The sequence below is a fragment of the Baudoinia panamericana genome (genome assembly GCF_000338955.1).
Source record: "Baudoinia panamericana UAMH 10762 unplaced genomic scaffold BAUCOscaffold_10, whole genome shotgun sequence".
Classification (NCBI taxonomy): Eukaryota; Fungi; Ascomycota; class Dothideomycetes; order Mycosphaerellales; family Teratosphaeriaceae; genus Baudoinia; species Baudoinia panamericana.
The window spans coordinates 163,483-186,934 of NW_006911266.1; the positions used below are offsets into that span (position 1 = coordinate 163,483).

Consider the following 23,452-nt stretch of genomic DNA (forward strand, 5'->3'; position numbering starts at 1 on the left):
GATTGACCAAATCCGTTAGGAACCGCACGCTTCTAGGTTATTGTAAATGGTGAATCTTGTGGTACGCAGTAGAGCGGTCACGCCTGATAAAGCCGTCAACAGCGTTACGATCCGGTCCAGATCTTGTCACGGCGTGTTCAGCGCATAAACTTATCGGCGAAGCCTCTCAGCTTCCCTCTGAATCCGCCTTCTTGATGCTGCTGCTGCTCCTGACCAGGCGGCGGAGGTGGCGGCGGCCGATCGTACGTTTGCTGCTGCGGCTGTTGGTTGGCAGTATCCGGAGGAGCTCCGCCTGCTGCACTTTTGCCACCAACAGTCACAGTAAACAGCACCGGATCGCCAGCATTAACCTTGCCACTTTGATCCTCGCCACCATCTGGCTGCACATCGTCGTAAGCGAATGCATAGCCCTTCCTGTCAAGGTTGACCTGATGAACAAGCCGCGCGTAATGGTTTGTCGGATCTGTGGCATAGAATGTGCTGGGATCTGATGGATGCTCCTCGCACGCTAACAAGGTCGAGCGATGAAAGGCGGCTGCGAGTCGAGGAATAATAGCGTTCCTCGTCGCCGAGGGACCCGTGGTGAAAGGACCCGAGTTGCAGCCAAAGACGTCCGCGCTGTTGGGTTTGTCGAACGCTTCGTCACCAATCATAAGCTTTCCGTTGCTCTCAATGCGGCCTTCGAGGACACCAGGACCGGCTTGGGTATTGACTTTCATGCAGTGGTTCGAGCTGTATTTAGACCATACTTCCTCAATGTGCGGTTCGTAATATCTATACTTCGTCAGCTTCACCGTTACCTTCGTTAAGACGGTCTAGAAGTTCATACCCTTCAAAGCTTGCACCAACCGCACCGCCATGTGTAGCGTTTAAGACGCGCAGATTTCGCCCCTCCCGGTTCACGGTGAGCTTATCCCATGGTCGACCGTCCTTCTGCGCTTGCTGGCGGAGGCCTTCGGCAAGCTGATCTAGCCCATTGGGTGCCATACCCATAACGTGCTGCACTTGGCCGGACGCCTGTTGCAGGGTGATGGCTATTGGAATTCTGGGCGCAAAGTCCACGTACGAAATGTTGGCATACAGTTGGTCGTTGTTTAAGGTAAACTCACAAAACCCGAAATTGACATTGGCATTAGGGTCACTCGGGTTGAGCACTGAAGGCTCAACAAGTGCTGGACCTGGGTTCAAGAGGAATGTGAGGTTTCCTTCTGAGATCCATATCCGGCCGCCCGCAATCTGCGGGATTGTAATGGTCGTAGAGTTGCCGGGAGGGCCAAGAGGGATCGCACAGTCTTCGGCCAGCGGCGAGCCTATTGATGGCGGGTTCTGCGCAAAGTAGAGGTCACTGCCGTTCGCTTTCAGCATGAGACGCTGGCCTCCATGTTGAATACCAATGCCTGTGATGTATGCGTAGAGGTTACTTGCGTCGCTGTCGTTCTTGAGAGCGATCTGCAGTGAGTCTGGCATGGCGCACACTTGTGTAAATAGAGGGGAGAGAAGGAGAAGACAACCTTACATATGCCAATGCTACACTTCTGCTTCTTGTGTGACGTGACTCATCTGCGGTGGACATGGTTGGTTTCAGGTTTCGCTGAGGCAAGCGGTTGATGTTCGGCAGATGCCGCTCATGCACGCGTTCGCCCTCTGTTTCTGCTGATCTTCGTCATCAGTGTTCGGCATTGCATTGCATTTTCTCTCGTGCTCGCAATCAAGACTGTAATGGTCCACATCCTCGCGTTGAGTCGCCTGTAGCGCTTCTCCTCCTTACGTGGCTTGCAAGACAAGTCCTCCCCGTTCTGACGAGCAGCTCGACAGCGTTTGCACGACCTGGAGAGGCAGAAAGGAAAGGTAGGTATTACTCAAGCATCCCTCGACTCCACCTATGAGCTTCCTTGTCAGTGCCCTCCGCTCTGCCGTTTCGTTTGGCCGAGCGGACAAGGTGCAAGACTCGAGCGTCAACGGGATAATGGAGAAACAACGTGGAAGCCTCCCGGATTGGGCAAACCTCTCTGTGATCCACCGCAACACAATGCCTCCCCGATCGAACTTCGTGATCTGTCAGACTGAAGAAGATGCACTTTCTCGAGAGGTCTCCAAGGCTTCGGCCCATTGCTTGTCTGGAAAGTGGCGATTTCATCTTTCCAATACTCCGCTTGAAGCACCGACAGGTTTCGAAGACGTCAACTTCGACACCTCGAGATGGAGCCAGATCACCGTACCAGGCATGTGGCAGTTACAAGGCTTTGGCAAGGGACCGCACTACACTAATGTGCAATATCCATTCCCAGTCGACCCACCGTATCCGCCATTCACGAACAACGAGTGCGGCTCGTACGTAACTCACTTTGACGTCCCAGGACAGCTCCAAGACCAGCAGCTGCGGTTACGCTTTGGGGGTGTTGACTCTGCGTTCCATGTATGGGTTAATGGGCGAGAGGTCGGCTATAGCCAAGGTTCTCGCAATCCATCCGAGTTCGATATTACAGACTTCGTGGAGAAGAAAGGGTGCAATGTGTTGGCTGTGCGCGTCTATCAGTTCTGTGATGGATCGGTACGGTAGGCCTGGCCTCTTGTCTCACGCAGCACTAACGATTTCCCACTAGTACATCGAAGATCAAGATCAATGGTGGCTGAGTGGTATATTCCGGGAAGTCTTCCTCCTTGCATTTCCAAAGACGGCGCGGATCGAAGATTTTGCAGTCCAGACCGTGTTCGACGAGCACTACAAGGGCGCCACGTTGAAAACACAAGTCACACTCTCGGCATCCGCCGAAGTAACCTTGCGTTTGCTGGACGCGGACCACAAGGAAGTTGCAAAGGCTGTGGAGAGTGTGCGTGACCATAAGAATGTTGTCCACTTCTCCATATCGATAGCGGAGCCGAGGAAGTGGACAGCAGAAACCCCGTATCTTTACCACTTGGTTTTGTCCATTGGAGATGACCAGTTCGTCACACGCCGCATTGGCTTCCGACAAGTAGAGATCAAGGATGGGCTGTTGAAGGTAAACGGCCAGCGCATCCTTCTCAAGGGAGCTAACAGACACGAACACCATCCGCAATACGGCCGGACTATACCATATGAATTTATGCGACAGGATTTACTGCTCATGAAGCAGCACAACATTAATGCCATACGGACATGTCATCAGCCGAATGACTCACGAATGTATGATCTGGCAGATGAGCTGGGTTTCTGGGTGATGGACGAGGCGGACCTGGAGTGCCATGGCTTTGAGCTAATGGAAGAAATGAACCTTTCCGACGAGCTGAAGCGACTGCCGTATCCGCTTCGCCACCGATATACAATGGCACTGGCTGCGAGGTGGACCAGCGATAATCCAGACTGGAAAGAAGCCTACGTCGATCGAGCTCGGCAGCTTGTGCAAAGAGACAAAGTCCATCCTTGCGTGATTATGTGGAGCTTAGGAAATGAGGCCTTTTATGGACAGAATCACACGGCGATGTATGACTACATCAAGAGCGTTGACGTTACAAGACCGGTACATTACGAGCAAGACTTTGACGCAGAGTACATGGACATTTACTCGCGAATGTACCCTTCTGTGGATGCGATTGTGCATTTGGCGGAGAACGATTGCAAGATTCACAAAAAGCCTTTGGTCCTCTGCGAGTTCATCCACGCAATGGGCACTGGACCGGGCGCCATCCAAGAGTACGTCGACTGCTTCTACCAGTACCCCCAATTGCAAGGCGGCTTTGTCTGGGAATGGGCAAATCATGGTATCCTTACCAAGACAGCGGACGGACTGCCGTACTATGCGTTTGGCGGAGACTTTGGTGATGTGCCTAATGACGGCAACTTTGTTATGGACGGAGTGCTAAAATCCGATCATACACCAAGGAGTGCTCTAATCGAGTACATGAAGTCGCTAGAGCCAGTGCATATCATTGCTGCGGATAAGGCGAAGGCAACAATCAGAAACGCCTTGGACTTTGCGACGCTCGACCACCTGAAGTGCGTGTGGTCCGTAGTGAACGAGAACGGAGTTCAGCGACATACCGATACCGGGGAGATTGCCATGCCGGAGAACACGAGGCCGGGCGGTACTGCAGAGTTGTCTCTTCCCAGGCTCGAGGACAACCTGTCTGGCGAAGCCTTTCTGACGATGAGCTTTCAGCTAAAGTCCGATACTCAGTGGGCAAAGGCCGGGTATGAGCTAGCATGGGCACAAGTGCCACTGACCACGCGATCCGCTATCTCCAAGCCTAAGCTAGCGACTTTTCCGACGTTAAAGGTGCAGGCGACTGATACAAGGCTGGAAGTTGCCTGCGGCTCAAACGTATGGGAGATTGACGTACCGCTTGGTGCGCTTGTGTCTTGGAAGAAGGCGGGCAAGGAATTGCTCGCCCAGCCGCTGCTCCCAAGCTTTTACCGTGCTCCTACTGATAACGACGCGCCTGCGCACGTGACGGACTGGAAGTACAGGTTTCTGCATCTCGCATACGTACAAACGCGGAGAGTCGAGAGGCGCAAGGGAAGCGATGAAATCGTTGTAGATATCGAACAGCGGTTCGCACCGCCAGTGCTGTCATGGTCGTTGGATTTGCAGACACAGTATGCCTTTCAACGCGACGGCTCGGTGAAGATAGCAATCAAGGGCAAACCGAATGGCATGAGCTTGCCTAAGACTCTACCACGCGTCGGCATAACCATGGGTCTAGCGAGCACGTTTCAGCAGGTCGAGTGGTTTGGTCGGGGGCCCGGAGAAAGCTACAAGGACATGAAGATCTCACAAAAGGTCGGCGTGCACTCCGTAAAAAGCGTTGACCAACTCTGGACAGGACCAGAGTTCCCGCAGGAATGCTCCAATCGGACAGATACGCGGTGGGTAAAGTTCTCGGATGGCACGACAGAGATGACGGCGCAAATGTTTGACATCGCAGATGCGCAAAAAAGGAGTCTTTTCGACTTCATGGCGAGCCATTACGACGTGAAGGATATTGATGAAGCGAGGCATCCGTATGAGCTGGAGAAGAAGAAGCAGGACATTGTGTTACTGAGGCTAGACGCTGATCATCACGGCCTTGGTACTGGATCTTGTGGGCCACCAACATTGCCCAAATATGCTTTGAACACGGCGCCGTTCGAGTTCGGCGTCTTGCTGCAGTAACAGAAGGCTGTACAGAGCAATGCATTAAGCGGCTACTGTGTCAGTCATATCATAGCCCGCGAAGTATATGTGAGAAGCCTTCGCAAAGCAGCTCCAAGCGATAGGTGATAACTTCACCATGTCCAGTCGTGGACACTTTTGTAAAGACCGACGGCTGAAGAGTTGTGTGCGCATAGCCGACTGTGTAGCAGAGCTAGACCGATATGAAGTACGCATGTTATGCAAACCAGGGGTAGCGACATTGTTCATGTTACTGGTTTACGCCACCAGTGCAACGGAGAGCAGCTCGGGCGCCGTCTTGTGGTTACGCCATGCTTTCGAAAGGTCAAGGTAGGTGAGCTGGATCGAGCAGTAGTCCACGTAGACACGATTGTTGGCACTCAATGCGCCTATAACACCCGCAGGGCACATATATGGACCGTTCTGTTAGCTCTTCAAAGGCTGCCTATGCCAGCACCTTACCTATAGCCCATTCTGACGGTACATCTCGATAATGAGCATCACCAAACGTTCGATCACTCTGACGGTCCATGACCATACGGCTCAGACACATCTCTTCATGCTCTGGCTCCAACAAGCAGTGGCCGGTATGAATGGGAGATTCAGCATCCAACGCCAGCCGGAAGAAGACGTCCGCACTCGAGGCTGGGTGATGGTGGACCTGGAAGATAGCCCGTCAAGTCTGGATTCTCGTTCCACCACCGGGATCCTGCAGAGCACTGAGAAGGCAGGCATCTGATCTTACACGGCGCCGTGAGTGACACGAGTTTGTCTCGAGGGAGGTATTACCACTGACACTGGGCCGCAAAGGGAAAACGCAGCCGATATGTAAGTCTGCGGTGCAGGCGTACCGCCCGTCTGCAGTATCGAAGGATATCTTGTTGTCAGTCAATGGAGCGCATACTCCCGTCATAGTCTTGACAGTTAGGGCCTCTAAACTGGTTGGGACAGTGGCGGGTGCTCAACGAACAAGCAAACAAAGCGTAGCTCACGCGCCAGAAGCCTTCGCCACCTCGTCTACCGCACCCTCGAGTCGGACAGCTGTCAATGCCGTCGCTAGCTTGCACATCTTCACCGGGTCTTTTCCGACCATAGCGTAAAGCTCGTCGACGCTGGCGGGCAGACCCATCTGCTCTGCCGCGCCAATGCTGCGGGGATCTAGGAATGGAGCCAACTCAGGCCAGACTCCCTGTGCAGTGTCGCAGAAGATATCAAGCGCCACATTACCGATACCCTTGATCTTCTGCACCCGCTTGCGGACCTCGTCGCGAACATTGGTTGAGTCCGTGTCCTTGGCCGCGGCCAGGAGATTATTCAAGTTGCCCTTCCACGTTGTGCGTATCCACTCCACGAGGTCACCCATCTGTGTTGCTGTCTTCTCCCGGTAATGTGTATAACCGCCTTCAGTAAGCACCCTGGTCCGCTCCTCCCAAGTCGTCTTCTCCAAGGTTGCAAGATCAGCCCACCCTGCTTCGAGAACTGTATTGACTGTCTTCTCCGCCAACTTGTGGGAGATGCGTGTGCTTGTTAGTAGTGCATTGAATAGATGAGCGAGCATTGTCTCTGCTGTAGGCTTTGACGGTTCCTTGAGCGCAGTGTGAGACAACGGAAGATCACCATGCTCGTTTAGTAGCTTCTCTATCTTGTGGTCGTCGACCTTACTTCCCCCCTTTGTAACATCTTTATCCTTCTCGCCTCGTGGCATCTTCGCTCGGGGCTGTACAGTCTCCGTAATATCTCCTTCGCCCTCTTCGGCAGCCTCACCTCCCGCAGGCTCCTCTTGAGCTTCTGATTCTGGCTCCTCCTTTCGCTTCTTTGGTACCTTCTGCTTACTTGGTTGCAGCTGCTTCTGCGACCGTGGACCACTCGCCTTGTTCCCAGCGTCCACCTTCCCCTGAGCCCGAGTGCGTGCCATAATGGAACAATGCTACGTCGCGGAGAGATCGAGACTGTTGTTGCGGGTCCCCCTTACGGATAGCAAGCTGAAGGAGGCCTCCCTGTAGCGTTGAAAGAGGCGATTTGATGCTTACGAAAGAAACTCAGTGAAATACGGTCAGAACACAGTTGCGATGGGATGGAGGTCTGCTTATAGGGTGCTCATTTGCCTTCCGCCCTCTGCTAGGCTTGTGGTCGTAGAATGTCGCGATCATTTGGGGCATGGAACATTTTGGAGTCCAATTGCTGCTCAACATTCGACTAGGCTAAATCAAGAACCTGCCGTATTGCGTGGACCACATCGGTATTCACGAGTCTGCGTTGCATGCATTCATTTATATATCACGTAACGTGCTCCTTCTCTTCTTCCTTCGGTATGCGTACGGAGACTGCGGTGATCACTGCACCCGACAATGCCGCCGCAAGCGCGAACCACCACGCAGCCTTAATGCCCTTCAGTCCAATCTCACCATCAGCTCCAAGATCCACCTTGGCACCGATTGCATCGCCTACTGACGTCATGATGGCAGCAGATAAGTTTTGTATTGTGGCTAGCAAGCTTCCGGCACTGCCTTGGTAGCTGCGTGCCACATTCGACGTAATAAAGATGGACGCCGCCGCGAACGATAGGTCTGGTCCGAAGGTTGCAAGAGCGACACCAGGCATGCTTAGTGCCCAATAAGGTGTGCTAGGTGTTTGGGGCAGGAACAGTGCCGGACCACATGCAAATGCTAGCATGGCCGAAATGTATATGTAGTGGCCTGGAATTAGGTGAAGAAGGCGACTGACAAGGAAGGTGGCAGCCACTCCCACGATTGCGTTCGGTAGCATGTACAGGGCAACAATGATTGCGGGCTTGTTCTGGAAGCGCAGGAAGAACTGAATCGCGTAGAATTGCCACGGCCCAATGAACCCCCCGAAGCCGAGGAAGTAGGCTGCCATGAGTGGTGCAAAGCCTGGAGTTTTCCAGAGACGGGTCGGTATAATAGGACGAGGGACTTTGCTCTCGATGTACGGGAACAGCACAAGCAGCTAGATCAGTGGTTAGTAGGCATCTGCATCAGGAGAAGAGCGCTTACTAGAATCCCCACGATGATCAAGCTGTACGTGTAAGGTGCCCAGTTGACTGCCGGCCCTTGAGTCAAACCGAAGAGCAAGCAGACACATCCAGCCATTGCGCAGACGGCTCCCTTGAAGTCGAAGCGCCGCAGCCCTGGCACATCAGCCCCTGGCGTATCAGCGACTGGTTGCATGGGTGGAATAGTATATAGCGATGCAAGGCACAACAGCACACTCATCATGGCGTTGGTGCCGAAGATCCACGGCAAATGCGCCGATAGCGCTCCGCCTTGGAGAAGGCCAATCCAGAATCCAACCGGAGCACCAGCTGCCATAGCACTGAACACTCGTGTTTTACGCAGACCAGGTGCATATACCCGTCCGAGAATGCTCATGCTGCCTGACACGAGCACACCCACTGAAAGGCCTTGCATTGCGCGGACGATAAAAAAGAGCACAACCCGAGATGGGGTGACAGAGAAAGCCCCAACAAGGTTCCACAGCGCTTGCCACACGAGAGCACCCAGAACGATCCGCTTTGGGGCAAGTAGGTCTGCAAGGGAGCCAGCAACAACAACGGAGAGGCCATTGGCGACAAGGAAACTGCCCACCAGCCACGGTAGCTGAGTGTTCTGCAGCCCCAAGGCTACTTTGAGGGTCTGTTGATTGACGACAACATCGCCGTAGAAGAACGCGAAGAGTAACTGCCCGCTGCTGCAAACCAGTACGAAGATGACTTCCTTCGTGAGGCTGCCAAGCTCCGGTGGGACGCCCTGATGGTCGAGAGTGGATGCTGAGCCAGCTTCCTCTGCCAAACGATTGTTGGAAGCCTGCCTGCCCAGGTCCTTGGGGCGCGGTGAAGTGCGCGCATGGCTGGCTTCGGGCCGAATGGGAGCAAGGAGGATATTGACAGAGGCGCTATCAGGTTCTCGAGACGATCCTGCCTCGGAGACAGGCCGTGGGGTGTCGGACGGCAATGCCTGCTCAGTTTTTGTGAGTGTCATTAGCTGGTCTTGACCCAGTAGCTCCGTGTATCTTCGGTTATCGAATGTGGGCTTTCATCAGCGAGATGCCGTGTCTCACCCGTCGTCAGTGTAACAATGGTGGCTGGAAAGTCTTGCTGAAGTGGCATGTCAATGAGAGCGAGGTTGATAGACGACACAGAACGCGCTGAGATGGATGCCTATACTTGACCATGAGTGATGCAATGAATATTTTAGAACTGCGGCTTTATCTAATAGCGTTGCATCGCCGACACGGCACTCCCTGATCGGTCAGCAAAGGCCGAAGCAACGAGTACGGCAGAAAGCGTCTACCGGACATTGGGGCGACAGCAGACCTGCGTGTCTGTCTATTGGCTTCCCGCACTCGACACCAGCTGGTATCGCTAGCTGGGTCAAAGCGACCTTCATCTTGCGCAAGTGTGCGAAGCAAGGTGATGCCAGCACGAGGGTCCCGGAGTACCGACGTCTTCCCACGGCTTGGCAGGCTTACCTCAAGCAGCATACCATGGACTATTAGTGACGTACAGTCACGTGCTCGAAAAACGTCGATCGAACCTCAGCACAAGGCGATACACCGACTGGAATTGTCGCAATAGTCCCACGTCAACAACGCACTATGGCGCATCTCAATGCTTATGTAGTTACTTTCAACTGCGCTCGGCAAGCTATCGATGTACCATATTTCGCCGCCAGCCTCTTCAAAGATATCACAACCGAGCTTCCCCCCGACCTGATAGTACTCTGCTTACAGGAAGTTGCGCCCATTAGCTATAGCTTCCTGGGCGGCTCATTACTCGTTCCATATCTAGCACGTTTCGCTGTGGCGGTGAAAGATGCCACAGCTCATAAGTATGGCGCGGACAGTGAGTATGTGGAAGTTGCAGCACGAAACCTGGGGATGACCGCGATCATGGTGTTTGCCCGCCGGCAAACCAAAGAGCGAATCCACTGGACGCAGTATGCTGGCACAGGCGTCGGTCTGTGGCGTATGGGCAACAAGGGCGCTGTAGGGGCGCGTTTTGCTCTACGTAGCGCAGACGGTGGCGAAGATTGCCTTCTCACCGTGATAGCTGCGCATCTTGCACCAATGGAGGAGCGATGGCGGAGAAGAAATGAAGATTGGCGGTCCATCTGCGAAAGTCTTGTCTTTGAAGACCCTCTGCATTCGCCGGTGCGTTCGTCGAAATCGGACGACGACGCTCAGCCACTTCTGTCCGACGTCGACGACCCCATCGGCCAGAAGAAAGACGGCGATGCCGGTACTCTGTTCCGGCCAGATACTCACGTGTTTTTTGCTGGGGACCTCAACTATCGTACTGCTGACACGTCCCCGCCTACCTCCACTCAATCTACACCATGGCCGAAGCCTGTTGAAGATACAGAGGATGAGCATCACTACTCGCATCTTCTGCAGCATGACCAACTTGGCCGTGAGCGCAAGGCGGGCCGCACCTTGCACAACCTCACAGAAGCAGCACCTATCAAGTTTCCACCAACATACAAATATAGCAATGCGGCGCAACGAAAAGTGGCGGCCTCCCTGGCATCTGTTCCTCATACCTTGAAAGATGGCCGAAACGTAGCCACGATCCAACAGCTCTTCCCGCCCGAAGAGGAGGAATGGCACTGGGCGCAGCACCGCATGCCATCGTGGTGTGATCGCATTCTCGTTCTGGAGGCTCTGCCACCGGACGTGCACTCTTATGTTGCTCTCCCTGTGCAGCCAACAAGCGATCATAGACCTGTAGCATTATATTGCACCATCCCAGATGAACAGGTTGACAGCAGGGTCGAGCCGCCGTTCAGCATTCGACAAGACTGGAGAGATCGCCGAGCAACTGCCAGGCGCCTGGAGATAATTGTAGGCTTGGGCGCATACCTTACCATGACCTGGGAGGGCCGTACGCTACTTGCAGGTACTATTGCCGGCATAGTCGGAGGCTGGCTTGTACTACGTGCCCTGCTAGGAACGTGAGATGCTCTATTGGGAGACGGTAGCTTTGTGATCGCATACCAGACAAGAGTACTACACACTTCGATGTACAAGTGCTCACCCAGTGACGCCTTGTCGTGCGGCCAACCATGAAATTCTACAAAAACGCCTCCGATTTGACAAGCCGAGCCAACCACCTATGCCGGACGCCAAACGCGCCGCCCTCAGCTACAAAAAACCCTTCGTCAGGCTGCTCTTTCGCGCTGGCACTTCTATCTTGACGTCGCCATTCTGCGATGGCGCGCCGATCGAGCTACCTCTGCGACTACCGCCGCCATTGTCGCTCAGCGCAGCCAGCGTACTACTCCGGCGCATGCTATGCTCGCGTTCCCGGCTTACCGCTCGCAATGTGTCGATCTCGCGCTCCAAACGTAGTGTCTTCTCTCGTTCTTCTCGAAGCTCGCGCTCTGCACGTTTGGCAAGCAGTTGTGCTTCGGAGTCAGATGCTTGAAGTTCCTCGATGTTCTTTAGGAGAGCTTGCATCTTATCCCGGCTACGGTCAATGTCGTCCTGAAGCATCCTTGCTCTGTCTTCCCGGCGCTGAATCTGCGACTCAAGGTCTTTGACAGTACGGTCAACAGTGCGCACACTGCGAGCTTCGGTCGCGCGGGTCTGTTCCAGGGACTCCAGCTTGGTTTCGAGCTGTCGCTTTGTCAGTATCTTGTCGGTAGAACTTGCATTGCCACCTCGTATGGCACTTACTTCTTGAATTCGGCCGTGCAGGAATCGCACGTCATGACTGCCGCTCGAATAACCCTTCGTTTCCAAGTCAACACATCGCAGCTGTAGATCTTTCACGGTCTTCTCCAGAGCGGCTTTGTCCTTGTGCAGCTGATTGCTCGTCTCCCGCGCGTGTGCGATGTCTTTGTGGATCTCCTGCACCAGACCATCAGCACGGCGCATCTTGCCCACCGCAGCGGCAGAGACGTCCTCCTGGTATGCGAGGCGAGACTTGAGATCCAGCACTTCCTTCTCGAGAGATGCTGCGTCGCGCTTGGAGGGAGAGCCGGTGTTCGACAAGTCATCGAGTCGATCCGCCGCCTCCTGGAGGCGCGCTTCAAGCCCTTTCTTCTCCTTAACGAGTATGTCACGATCAGCAGCCACTTCGTCAACGTTGGTGCGCAGAGCGCGGACTTGTCCGAGAAGGTCGACGATCTTGCTCTGGGCCTCATTGTGTGCGCTGACAGCGTCGTCGCGGGAGTCGGATACCCCTTGCAACGCCACCTCAAGTCGGGACTTCTCCTTCGCCCAGGTCGAGCTGTTTAGCACCTCATCATCCCACTTATTGCGGAGCTCTTCTAGCTCATCCCGCAGCTTACCGTTCTCACTGCGGGCATGTACAGCGCTGTCGCGCTCAATCTCTAGCTCAGCCGTCAAGCCCGCAAGCTCTGCTTGATACTTCTTACGCGTCTGCTCAATGCCGACTTCCTTATCTTCAAGATCCATGGCGCGCTGGGAACGGTAGTCTTCAAGTTCGTTCTGCAAACGCTTCTTAGCTTGGACCGCACGCTCCAGGTCAGTCCTCACGTCTTCGAGCTGCTCCTCATACTGCTGAGTCTGGCGCTGAAGATCCTCGACAAGCTGATCCATCTGTTTGCGCTCCGACATAATTGTCGCGCATGTATCTTCCGCCTCCTTGGCCTGGGACCGGGCAAAGTGCTCCGCCCGAGAAGCCTTCAGTACCGCCAGCTCGGCTTGCTCCAACCGCTCAAAGTACTCGTCGGCACGTGCTTTGTACAGGTTGAGGCTTGACGTGACATCGATGAGTTTAGAGGCTTCGGTATCGAGCCGAATCTGCAAGTCGGAGAACTCTTGCAGTAACTGAGCGTGATTTGCGGCCTCTTGCTCGCGCTCATAATTGACGTCCGCAAGCTCTGACTTCGCATCCCGGAGCTCAACCTCGGTGGCCACCTTCGCGTGTTTGATCTCATCGAAAGCACCCTTGGCATCTGCCAGCTCGGAAACGGCGGCGTTGTGGGAGGTGAGCAGCGACCGGCGGGACTGCTCTTGCGCGTTGATGAGGTCATACAGCTCCTCGTGGCTCTTCGTCTGCACCTCCTTCAGGCTCAGCTCACCGCTTCGAATGCTTTGCTCAAGCGCCGAGACCTTCTTGGCAGAGTCATCGAGCATATCATGCAAGCGGAAGTTCTCACGCTCGAGCTTCTGCACGCGACGTAGAGATGGACTGTCGTCATGCCACCCTCCCTTGGTTGGGCTTCCCTCGATCTGCGCCTGCAGGTGACGGTTTCGGATTTCGGACATCTGTAACTGGTTCTGAACCATCTCCAGCTCGGCCGCAAGATCCATCCTGCTGTTATACGTGACCGTATCCACGGTACGGTCGGATCGGGCGGACTCGTTACTGGCCTTGCTGATGTGCCGCTGACTAGTCGGCGTGCTGTTCAGGGGTGTCGGTGCAAAAGGCTTGCGACTGTCCTGCCACTCGCGTCGGGCGTGACTGGGCGAGGATCGAGCGTTGACCTGGCTCGCGTTCATCTCTTCCAGTAGCGCTCGTTTCGAATTCTGATGACGGAAGTCATTCTCCTGCATATCGTCATGGTGCTGCATTCGCACCTCATCAAGCTGAGCCTCAGCGCGTGAGCAGCGGTCGGTGGCAAGACGCAGTGCATTCTCCGACGCTTCCAGCTTGCGGGCGAGATCGATGGTTCGCGTCAGATCCGGCTTCGGGCCATCTACGTTGGTTGGCAAGCGTCCGCTCTCCGGATCGAACACTTTCTGCAGCAAGCGCAAGTGGTCATGCGCCTCGTTCAGCTCGTGGTTCGCATTGTCGAGCGCCGACTGCACGGTTCGCGTGTTCTGTTGAGCTTGCGTCCGCAGTTGTCGCTCCGTCTCAAGCTTCCTGTTTGCCTCTGCAAGCTGCAAAGTGACGGCCGAGGACTGCTGCTCGGCATTACGGCTGGTCTTATGCTCGCGGTCGACTTCATGACTGAGGTCTTCCAGATTAAGCGCCAACTTCTCCTTCTGCTTCTCCAAGCTGGCGATGGTGAGTTGAGCATCGCTAAGCTGCCGTTGCAACTGCTTGGCCAGCTCGTCCGCCTGCGCCTTCGCCTGATTGAGCTGATTCACGCGCACGCGCTGGTTGTCGCCCGCTTGCGAATTCGAGCGAGCTATGTCCAAATTCTTCTGCTGCACCTTATTTAGCAGAGCGCGGTTGTCGTTCTCAGAAGCAGTCAAGCGACCCTTGATCGTCACAAGCTCACGCTCAAGCCGCTGCTTGTCTTGGTCGTGATGAAGCTTGAAGGAGTCAGACTCTCCAATGAGGCGTTTGAGCTTCTGCACTTCGCTGGCCAGTTGTGCCCGCTCGGCTTCGAGCTCCTCGGCCTGCCGTGTTTTGGCTTCAAGATCACGCCTGACAACAGCGTGCCGCTCGTTCGCTTGGCGTGTCACATTCCTCTCGACGGCGGCCTCGCACTCTAGCTTTGCCTCCTGCAGCTCAATGAATTTCTTCCTCAGAGTCTGCAACTCGGTTTGGTACTCCTTGCGCTCCTTGTCCGCAATCTCGCGAGCAGAAGTGGCGCGACGCGTAAGGTCAGACTGCACGTACATCTCCTTTTCGATTGTGACCTTGGACTCCTTCAGCTCCTCAAACTCTCGCTTGAGCTCCTCCCTCTCAGCGTCTGCAATCCGCTTGACATCGTCTCTTGACTGCTGCTCACGGCTGAGGTCCGTCTGTGCCTGGAAAAGCTCGCCTTTGATGTCGTGCAGCTGAGCTTCAAGCATCTTCAAATGTGCATTGGCAGATGTCTGCTCGTCAAGCGCGCGTTTGGCGTCGATAGCCTCGCGCTCAACTTGCGCATACTGGACTCTCATGGCCTCCATTTCCGCCTGAACCTGGCGTAATCGGTTCTGCATGCCGTCATGCTTGGTGGTGAGTGCATGCTTCTCGTCTTCGTACCGTTTGCGATCGTCTTGGAACTTCCTCAAGTCGGATCGCGCAATCGCAAGCTCGCTGTCTTTCCGTCGAATCACGTCTTCGAAACTCGCGGATGTGGTTGAGAGGTCGGTCATCTGTTGCCGAATGGCACGATTTTCGTCGGACAGATCATTGACCTGCATCTTCGCTTTCTGCAGGTCTTTGCTGGCATGCGACAGCTTGACTTCAAGATCTTGATCGTTCTTGACCAGCTTGACCTCCAAATCCTGCAGTTTGCGATCCTTCAGGCTGAGCTGACTCTGGAGCATTCGGATCTCTTGCTGGAGCGCTTCTTCCTGCTCGCTAGTTAACGACCTGCTGGTCTCTACCTCCTGCAAGTGAGCATTCAAGTCAGCAATGCGGCTTCCGAGATCAGTCTTCTCGGCCTCAAGCTTCTCAATGACGTGAGCTGCTTTTTCAAGCTGCGCTCTCCGCTGCTCAGCGGCCTCCTCAGCCGCTTTCGAGGCAGCCATGAGCTTGTCGACCTGATGCTCCAGCCCGTCCTGGTCCGCCAGCACCGCTTGCAGCTCTTCTGCCAACTTCGCCTCCCGGTCTTGCAGTCGCCGAAAGATCTCTTCCTTATCTAATGCAAGGGCGCGCTCGCTCTCAAGTGTTTGCTGCACTCTCTGCGCCTCCGTCTCGGCTCGCCGACGCTCATCTTCCACCTTGGCCCGATGCTGCTCTTCGAGCGCCATCCGTTCTTGAAGCATCTTAATCTCTTCCTCTCGCTTCCTGACTTCATTACTCTGTCTGGTTGCACCCAACAATGGCCGCATGCGCATGAACAGCCGCCACCACGGATTCTCCATCATCTGCAGGTAAACCGCAAAGTTGCGTTGAATGATGCGAGTGGCCTCCGCTCGATGCTGCTGCTTCCGGAAGATGCGTCGTTGCACGAAGCCACGAGCAACGCACTGAAAGCGCTCAAAGATGTCACGGATCAGGGCGTCTCTCTGCTCCTCCAGCTCGGCAAGCACGCCGGCGCGGAAGAAGACCTTGGTAAGGCCGACGCGGTACCAGCTGCGATCCAGATTGAGCTTCTCCAGCATGAGCTTACATGCTGTCTGGCCTTCTAAGTACCCTCTAGGCATATTTGAGCACAACACTTCGTAGCGTGCCCTGAACTCGGCGAATGGGAGGCGGTTAGGAAAGCCGGTACGTGCAATCCGAATGCCTTCAAGCACGCCGTTACATCTGAGCTGGTCCAGAACCAATGGCGCCTGGAACATCTTCGGTCGCTTCTTGTGGTTGGGGAGAATGCAGCGGACGAAGTGTGGGTGTGTGCTATGCAGTTGCTGCATCAGCGTGCTAAGCTGCTCCTTGTGCCTCTGCGCGACCGTCCGGAATAAACCACGCTTGACACGACTTCTGCTCGCTCCGTCCGCACCTTCCTCTGGATCCGCGCAGTCGACGAACAGATGTGCGATGTGCTTGTTGCTGGACTCCCCGAGCAGCTTTGTCAAATTGTCATTGAGCGGATCCTTGTTCTTCTCCAACCAACCCTCAGTGCTATATTCGACTTCTGCGGCATAGTGCGTGAGCGTAAAACCCAGCTTGAGCAGGGAGCGTTTGTACTTTGGCGTCTTGCGATCCCAGAGCCCGTGCAGCTTCTCAGTGAAGGACTTGTCTGTGGCTTTTGGCATCACGGAGTCCTCGTCAAGGCAGGAAAAGATGCCTATGGGGTTCGTGACTTCGATCAGGTCAATGGTAGGTTGCAAATCACGACCGAAATCAATGAACTTCCACTCGATCTGCTCTCTGGCGTACTCTTCCTGCTCAAGAACGAACATGTGGTGATTGAAGAATTGCTGGAGCTTTTCGTTGGTGTAGTTGATGCACAGTTGCTCGAAGCTGTTCTCTTCGAAGATCTCGAAGCCCGCAATATCAAGGACGCCAATGAAGCTGGTATCCTCCGCGTAAGAGCCGGATGAGGTGCGGTCTAGCTGGCGGTTGATGCGTGTCACAAGATCGCCAAACCCACGCTCATAGATGCCTTTGGCTAACGCGTCGATGGCGAGGCGCACCTGCTGCGGAGTCTGTACTTTCTCCACCCACTCATGCCCAGCGCGCACACGTGGATGAAGCAGTGCTCTAGTGAACGCCTCCGGATCGACGCCGAGCAAATGGCAGGCTTTGCGAACATGGTCGTCAGCGTCCGCTGCGAGGGCTGCCTGATCAGCACGCAAGCTCTCCTTGACCACAACAATGTTGCCCAGATGTAGCAATGCAGCTATCGTCTGCAACACAGCTCTCTGCTCCTTGTCCGAGAAGTTCATGATATGAAACGCCTCGAGCAGCGCATTCCATTCGTCGAAATCAGAAACGCCACTGATAGTGTCGTTGCCGTGGCGAGTGTACTCGAAGTCCTCGACTTCGCCATCGTCCAAGAGAAAGTCCTTGCGCATCGACTTGTCCGCACCACGCAGAAGCTGGTAGAAGATGTGGTAGTTGCGCTCGTTGCCGCTCAGATGGACCACCCTGCTCTTCTCGAGTAGATACCAGTCGATGAACGCGCCAGCGATCTGACCAGACCTTGTGAACTGTATCCGGATGAACTTGCCAAAGCGGGATGAGTTGTTGTTGCGGACCGTCTGCGCATTGCCGAACGCCTCCAAGATTGGATTTGCGCGCAGGATCTGGTCGGAAAGGTTCGCATGCTGTCTGCCACCAGACTTCGCTCGAGGCGTATCTGATGTCGCAACGGACGCCAAGTATTGGATCACCTTCTTCGTGTTTTCGGTTTTTCCAGCTCCGGATTCTCCAGTGACTAGGATGGATTGGTTAGTGCCCTCGTCTACGAGATTGCGGAACGCTTCGTCGGCCATGGCAAATATGTGCGGTTTTGTTTCTTCGCGACCTCTGCCTTTGTACATGTTAATGTAGTCGCGTCCGTATATCGGTAGCGGCGTGTATGGGTTCACCGTAACCAGGAACAGTCCGGAATACGTGTATATGAGGTCCGCTTGATAGCGCTGACGCAGGTTGTGCACCACAGAAGCCTCGTTGAGGTGCGTGAGCTCTGCCATGTCGTCGGCTTTGTCGAATTTGGCTGGGTTGACCTTGTCCACCTCCTCCGATGACAGCTCGCGCTGACTGCCATCTTCGCACTGCACCCTGAGCACGCCGTCCGCCAACTCCTCGACCACCCAAGCGCGCACAAATGCGGCTTCGGGATCCCGGATCCAGACATAGCGCTTGCCGGAGAAGTCATTCTCGCCTTCTATGCCGCGAACGCGCTCTTCAGCTCCGTCTATTGCACCATGGTTGATGAACTGCGGCGCGAAGGTGCCCGAAACTGCCGCAGATCGTATCGAGCCCGTGCGCTTTAAGCTACTGAGTCGGTTGTCGGACAGCGACTGGTTTCGCGTGTGCCCAAGTGGCATGATCGGAGCAAGCGGTGCCTGCAGGATGCTAGTCTTGGACCGCGCATGCCCGGGCGGTGGTCCAGGGGAAGGCGTGTCTTCTTTGCTTCTTCCAAACATGCCATTGCGCCAGCGTGGGCCATCTTGGGCTTGGTAGCTCATGGTCCGCAACCAAGTCGTCCGTGGCGCGTGTTGTTGACGCGCAACCAGAAGTCTTTTTTAACCGTCCATTACCACATTCGCAAGGTCGGAAGTATTACTGTCATTAGTATGTACACAAGCGACGACTCCAACTCCAGGTCTAGCAGCTCACCAGCTTCTCTAGTATTACGCTGTCGCAATGCTGCCTTTACACGCAAGAATCGTGCCGACTCTCGACAAGTAAACATTGACCAAGGCGGGGAGCAACGGGGCTTGGCAGGAGCGAGCAGAACGCGTGGCACGTGCACCCTTCACTTCCGAGCCGGGCGCCTGCCGCTGAACAAAGTCGACTACTTTGCGAGACGTCTCTTTCCCAACCATGTTGCAGCTGTGCACTTTGCTCGTGACCAGGTGAGGGTCTGGTGGAGATACTCACCTGCTGGGCGCGCAACACTACCAGTAGCCCGCGGAGAGTCTGCGAGGGGACCACGGTAACATCCTTCGACGAAGTCACGGTCGAGCAGCGCCAGCGGTGCAGATTGTTCACCCGCTCATTCAGTGCGTTGCTGAGAGACTTTACACCTCCTCTTTCAGACATCTCCTGGTTGTGCAGCCCATTCCTCTCTTACTGACCATAGCGTGAGACTCGGCTAGCAAATGGCAAGCAATAACATGTTCGTCTTCGGCGCAGGGGGCGGACAGCAAGTTCCTGTCATTCCAGGCCAACACGCGCCACAGAACGCACTTCCCCCGGTCAAATCGGTCCAACAAGCCTTGTCTCAGGATACTGCTCAACCGATTGCTATGTCGGGCAATCTAGCGGACGCGCTGAAGGGTATCCCGCCCGAACAGCTCTTCCAAATCATCTCGATGGTACAGTCAGGCGCGCTGCAGTTACCTTCACTTCCTTCGAATGCACAGCCAGGCGCGCCAGCCCAGGTAACAATGCCCGCGCCGCCTCTTGTGCAGCCATCTAGCAATCACGGTGCTCCTGCCGCGCGTATTCAAGATGTAGACATGGACAGGGAAGAGGGCGAGCTTGAGGATGGCGAAGAAGCAGGGCCCGTCAGGGAGCGGGATTTCTTGCGACCTCCACCAACAGGTCCGCGCATACGAAGCGTATCGCCTAGTGGTGGGTCCACGCGACAGCAGCCCAACGGCACGCGGGTCGTCCGGCAACCACCTCAGTCAAGGCCTGATCAAGTACGCAGTAATGGCGTACAGCCCGAAGGGGTGGCAAACGGCATTGCACACGTTAGCTCGAACAAGATAACGACCAATGCTCGCGGAAAAGTGGTCGATGCTCGCGCTCGAGCTCGGGCTTTCGTGCTTCAGATGCACAATGCCGGTTACACTTTTGACCAGCTCGCTAACGAGATTCCCAATAAGAACGCTCTGCGGCGAATGTACAAGAGTCTCGGTCTTCCACTTCCTGCTGAAGGTGGCGACAAGAAAGATCTTGGCCCAGTTTCGGCTGTGCTGCAGCCGACGCAACCACAGAAGTCAACACCGCACGCGCCGTCTGCACCGCATCCGATTATGCAGATACATAGCCAAGTGACTCAGCCGCCCTCAGTACTAGGTGAGCCACGGCCCGCAGAACTTCCGATCAAGAAAGCTCCGGCCCCGAAGCCTACTGCATCGAGCAGGGAAGAGTATCTGGCAAGGCTCGCTGCTGTGAAGTCCAAAGCCAAGAATGTCAACCCAAAGTCCACGCTCGAGGCTACAGCTTCGGAGTCCTCAGGCGCTGCACCTGCGCCTGCACCCGCACCCACACCGATCCTTGAGGTTTCTCACGCTGCTGCCAAGCCAACCTTTACCGCTCAGTCAGCACAAATACCGATTGCCGATGCTTCTAGCACTGCGTCCACCTTTCCTGCTCAGCCACTCACTCCATCAGTAGCTACTGCACCAACCAAGCCTCCTCCGGCTGCTGGCAAGATTCAGACTGAGCTGATCAAACAAAGACTGGCAGCGCTGAAAGCTTCTCAAGCTGCGAAGGCGCATGCAGCTAAGCGGTCAAGTGACGTTGCGCCGAGCTCCAGTCCGGCGCCCATGGCGAGTGCTACTATCAGTATGTCTCAGCCGCCCGCTCAACATGCTGTGACGGGAGGTGTTGGTAGTGGGATTGCAGACTTAGCAAGCAGCAAGCCAGCACCCGCCACTAACCAAATACAGCCTCCACAAGTTCAGTCTATGCAGGCGCCTCCACTGCCGCTTCCGACAGCGGCCCCGCCAGCATCGCCACCAGCAAGCCGTCTGTTTTCACTGCCCGGCTTGTTTGTGGCGAGTCCGCCAGTACAGCAACTCGCTCGCCCAGCTCAACCTTTTTCGCCACTTCCACCTGTTACATCCACCACTGCCAAGACGTACGCAGACAAAACTGCATCTTCGCCTACCACGCTGAACCTCAATCGAAAGCGTGCAGTGGCTGCTGATTTCGATGGTGACGTTATGGTAGACTCTGCGCCAAGCGCACCCAAACGTCCAGCTTTCGGCCAAAGTCGAAGCAACAGCGAGAGCGAGCGTCTCGTCATCGAGGTTAGCGATAACGAAGACGGTGACGATGACATGGAAATTGACACCGAGCCTGCATCCACCACTACAATTGCGCCGCAGATTGTTATGCGTACACCCGAAGGCCCGTCTCTTTTTGGAAGCTTCACAATCGCGCCAGGTCGAGGCACACCCTCAACCTTGAATGAAGCCGATCGGCGTAAGATGATAAACGAGCTTAACCGCCAGATTGCAGAAAAGGAAGCCAAGCGGAAGGCGAAGATTGCCGCTCAAGCCTCCTCAACTTCGGTTTCTGGACAGACCACGCCGACTACCAAGCGTGCTACACCGACGACTCTACCAAACGCTGTCAATGGTCTCCTTGTGCCAGCTGTCGAGCATAGCAGAACTGTCCCTACTGCAGCCGCACAGATCTTGTCTCCTGTTGCTGTGGCACGCCAACAAGAGCGCGCGCAGCTCGAGCAGCGTTTGAAGCAACTACAAGAAGAGGCTGCTCGCCGCAATGGCGTAGCTTCGGTAATACAGCCAAGTGTCATTCCCGCCGCTGCGCTCCCGGAAACACCTGCTGCCCCTGTTGTTGAGCTTAAAGACGTGCAGCAGAATGCCGGAATTCCTAACGCGGGCGAAGGCAAGGAGAGTGCAGATGAGGCAGATATTGACGATGAGACGGCCGACTTGTACAGCGAGGATGATCAGAAAGGCGCGGATGTTGACGTCCGGGTAGATGACGGCACTATAGGTTCACCGGCGGTTACCATGAGCGAACCCGGCAATATCAGCAATGCTGCGGTGACGTTATCAGGCCAAGCACAATCTCTTGCCACAACGAATGGTGAGAGGCCAAACGCTGATCCTCCAACGGCGGCGGTGGCGGACTTAGCCAAGACGGTTACCTCGGACGACACGGACATGGCTCTGACAGATGTCGAGGAGCAGAACGAAGCCGTGGACGAGGCTGCGGACAACGACGAAGTTTCCGACCGGTCGGCTGGAGACGGCGTCTTTATCATCAAAGACCGACTAACGCACGACACACTAGGCCAGGCTGAAGATACGTCGGACGCTTCGTCAACCAATACCGACGATGCGATGTCTGAGTCGGATGAGGAAGAGATCAAGACATCCGCACGAATCCATCCTAACGGCAATGCGCATCAGAAGGACCGCATGGACCATGATGCAATATCTGAGTCACTTGAAGTGGACATTGATGGAACTCTACCAGCTGCATCTGCCAAGGGTAACCACCAACAAGAGGAGGACGAAGCTGATGAGAGTGAAGAGTTTTACGAGCCGACGGTGCCTGACCATGCAGTGTCTGATGCAGACGGTGACGCCACGACTCGCGTTTCTGAGGCTATTGCAGAAGGAGGATCTCTCTACGAGCCAGTCGCCACGGAGCAAGCTACGATGAAGGACTTTAGTCACGACGTAACACAAAGCTTGATGCTACCTGGCATATCTGACGTCCAAGCCATCAGTCCACCGGTCGGTACTGCAGGAGTCATGGAGGTTGCTGATGACGTAGCACCTGAGCTACAACAGCCAAGAGCCGAGCAGACTGCTGTCGAAGATGATCAGGTGCGTGAGGACTCCGACTGGTCGGACATCTACTGATGTTAGACTGTACTCCCTGAGTAGGATTCACACCCGAATTCATACTATCAACCCTACGTCAGCCCTTTGAAGTGGTTCAAGGACTACCGCTTCCACCCGGACTACCTCGAACACGTGTCTGGCGGGTTCAAGTCGCTGACGTACAGCCACAACATCGACCCTACAGTCCAGTTATGCCAGCATGAGGCCGTGGGCGGGCAGTGTAATGACCGCACCTGCACGGATCAGCACTTCCGAAGCATGGGTCTATCTGGTGCGTAGTCTGCGCGCTTCCATCTTCTTCTCATCCGATCAGTGTTCCTTCCTCGTATCTCTATTCCCTTATCTCCAGAGCAGACAAGCACGATAGCGTCGTTTCTGGAACTGACTAGGTCACTAACTTCGCAGATACCGACCTCCTCACTGTACTCGGCACTCATGGCCGCCCGACCGATGCGGAAGGCGGAGCAAAATGGAATCACCAGCTTCAGAAAGTCATTCAGTCCTTGAAAGGCACTCCTGACGGCAAGGACGTCAAGGCCATCTCTAAACACATCGCGAAGTTCAGGCGGGAGTTCTTCGGTGACGAGACCAAGGTTCTTACCCTCGAGTGAAGTCTCCCAATCTTCGGGATCAGCCCCGTCCAGTGCTCACGCATCATCGTGTGCTCGTTGGCAGTTCAGCCGGCGATTCTGCATGTTTGTGGGCATTGTCCGGCATTACTTGACCTGTATTGGTACAGCAGTAGTCTTGTACGGCGGCAGATGCACGGCAGGAAG

The 23,452-nt window shown here is 55.1% G+C and overlaps 6 protein-coding genes across 6 annotated transcripts; 3 read left to right on the forward strand and 3 right to left on the reverse strand.

Moving 5' to 3' along the window:
• Nucleotides 1-137: 137 nt before the first annotated feature.
• On the reverse strand, nucleotides 138-1,467 carry BAUCODRAFT_150037 (glycoside hydrolase family 64 protein; the record flags this gene model as incomplete). Its single annotated transcript, XM_007680678.1, has 2 exons — nucleotides 138-774; nucleotides 830-1,467. The coding sequence occupies 2 exons, from the start codon at nucleotides 1,465-1,467 to the stop codon at nucleotides 138-140; spliced, it is 1,275 nt and encodes a 424-aa protein (XP_007678868.1).
• Nucleotides 1,468-1,966: 499 nt separating this feature from the next.
• On the forward strand, nucleotides 1,967-5,132 carry BAUCODRAFT_74600 (glycoside hydrolase family 2 protein; the record flags this gene model as incomplete). The annotated part of the gene is made up of 2 exons (XM_007680576.1): nucleotides 1,967-2,551; nucleotides 2,604-5,132. 2 exons carry the CDS (start codon nucleotides 1,967-1,969, stop codon nucleotides 5,130-5,132), a joined length of 3,114 nt encoding a protein of 1,037 aa, XP_007678766.1.
• A 728-nt stretch (nucleotides 5,133-5,860) lies between these two features.
• BAUCODRAFT_210537 (uncharacterized protein) lies at nucleotides 5,861-7,220 on the reverse strand. Its single transcript, XM_007680680.1, has one exon. It carries the CDS (start codon nucleotides 7,045-7,047, stop codon nucleotides 6,121-6,123), a length of 927 nt encoding a protein of 308 aa, XP_007678870.1. The 5' UTR covers nucleotides 7,048-7,220; the 3' UTR covers nucleotides 5,861-6,120.
• An 8-nt stretch (nucleotides 7,221-7,228) lies between these two features.
• On the reverse strand, nucleotides 7,229-9,511 carry BAUCODRAFT_210636 (uncharacterized protein). The gene is made up of 4 exons (XM_007680681.1): nucleotides 9,466-9,511; nucleotides 9,316-9,388; nucleotides 8,147-9,246; nucleotides 7,229-8,099 (listed from the first exon to the last, which is right to left on the reverse strand). Exons 3-4 carry the CDS (start codon nucleotides 9,128-9,130, stop codon nucleotides 7,410-7,412), a joined length of 1,674 nt encoding a protein of 557 aa, XP_007678871.1. The 5' UTR covers nucleotides 9,131-9,246; nucleotides 9,316-9,388; nucleotides 9,466-9,511; the 3' UTR covers nucleotides 7,229-7,409.
• Nucleotides 9,512-9,746: 235 nt separating this feature from the next.
• On the forward strand, nucleotides 9,747-11,105 carry BAUCODRAFT_74675 (uncharacterized protein; the record flags this gene model as incomplete). Its single annotated transcript, XM_007680582.1, has 2 exons — nucleotides 9,747-10,658; nucleotides 10,749-11,105. 2 exons carry the CDS (start codon nucleotides 9,747-9,749, stop codon nucleotides 11,103-11,105), a joined length of 1,269 nt encoding a protein of 422 aa, XP_007678772.1.
• A 7,789-nt stretch (nucleotides 11,106-18,894) lies between these two features.
• Nucleotides 18,895-22,806, forward strand: BAUCODRAFT_210817 (uncharacterized protein). The gene has a single exon (XM_007680682.1). It carries the CDS (start codon nucleotides 19,218-19,220, stop codon nucleotides 22,692-22,694), a length of 3,477 nt encoding a protein of 1,158 aa, XP_007678872.1. The 5' UTR covers nucleotides 18,895-19,217; the 3' UTR covers nucleotides 22,695-22,806.
• The last annotated feature ends 646 nt before the right edge of the window (nucleotides 22,807-23,452 follow it).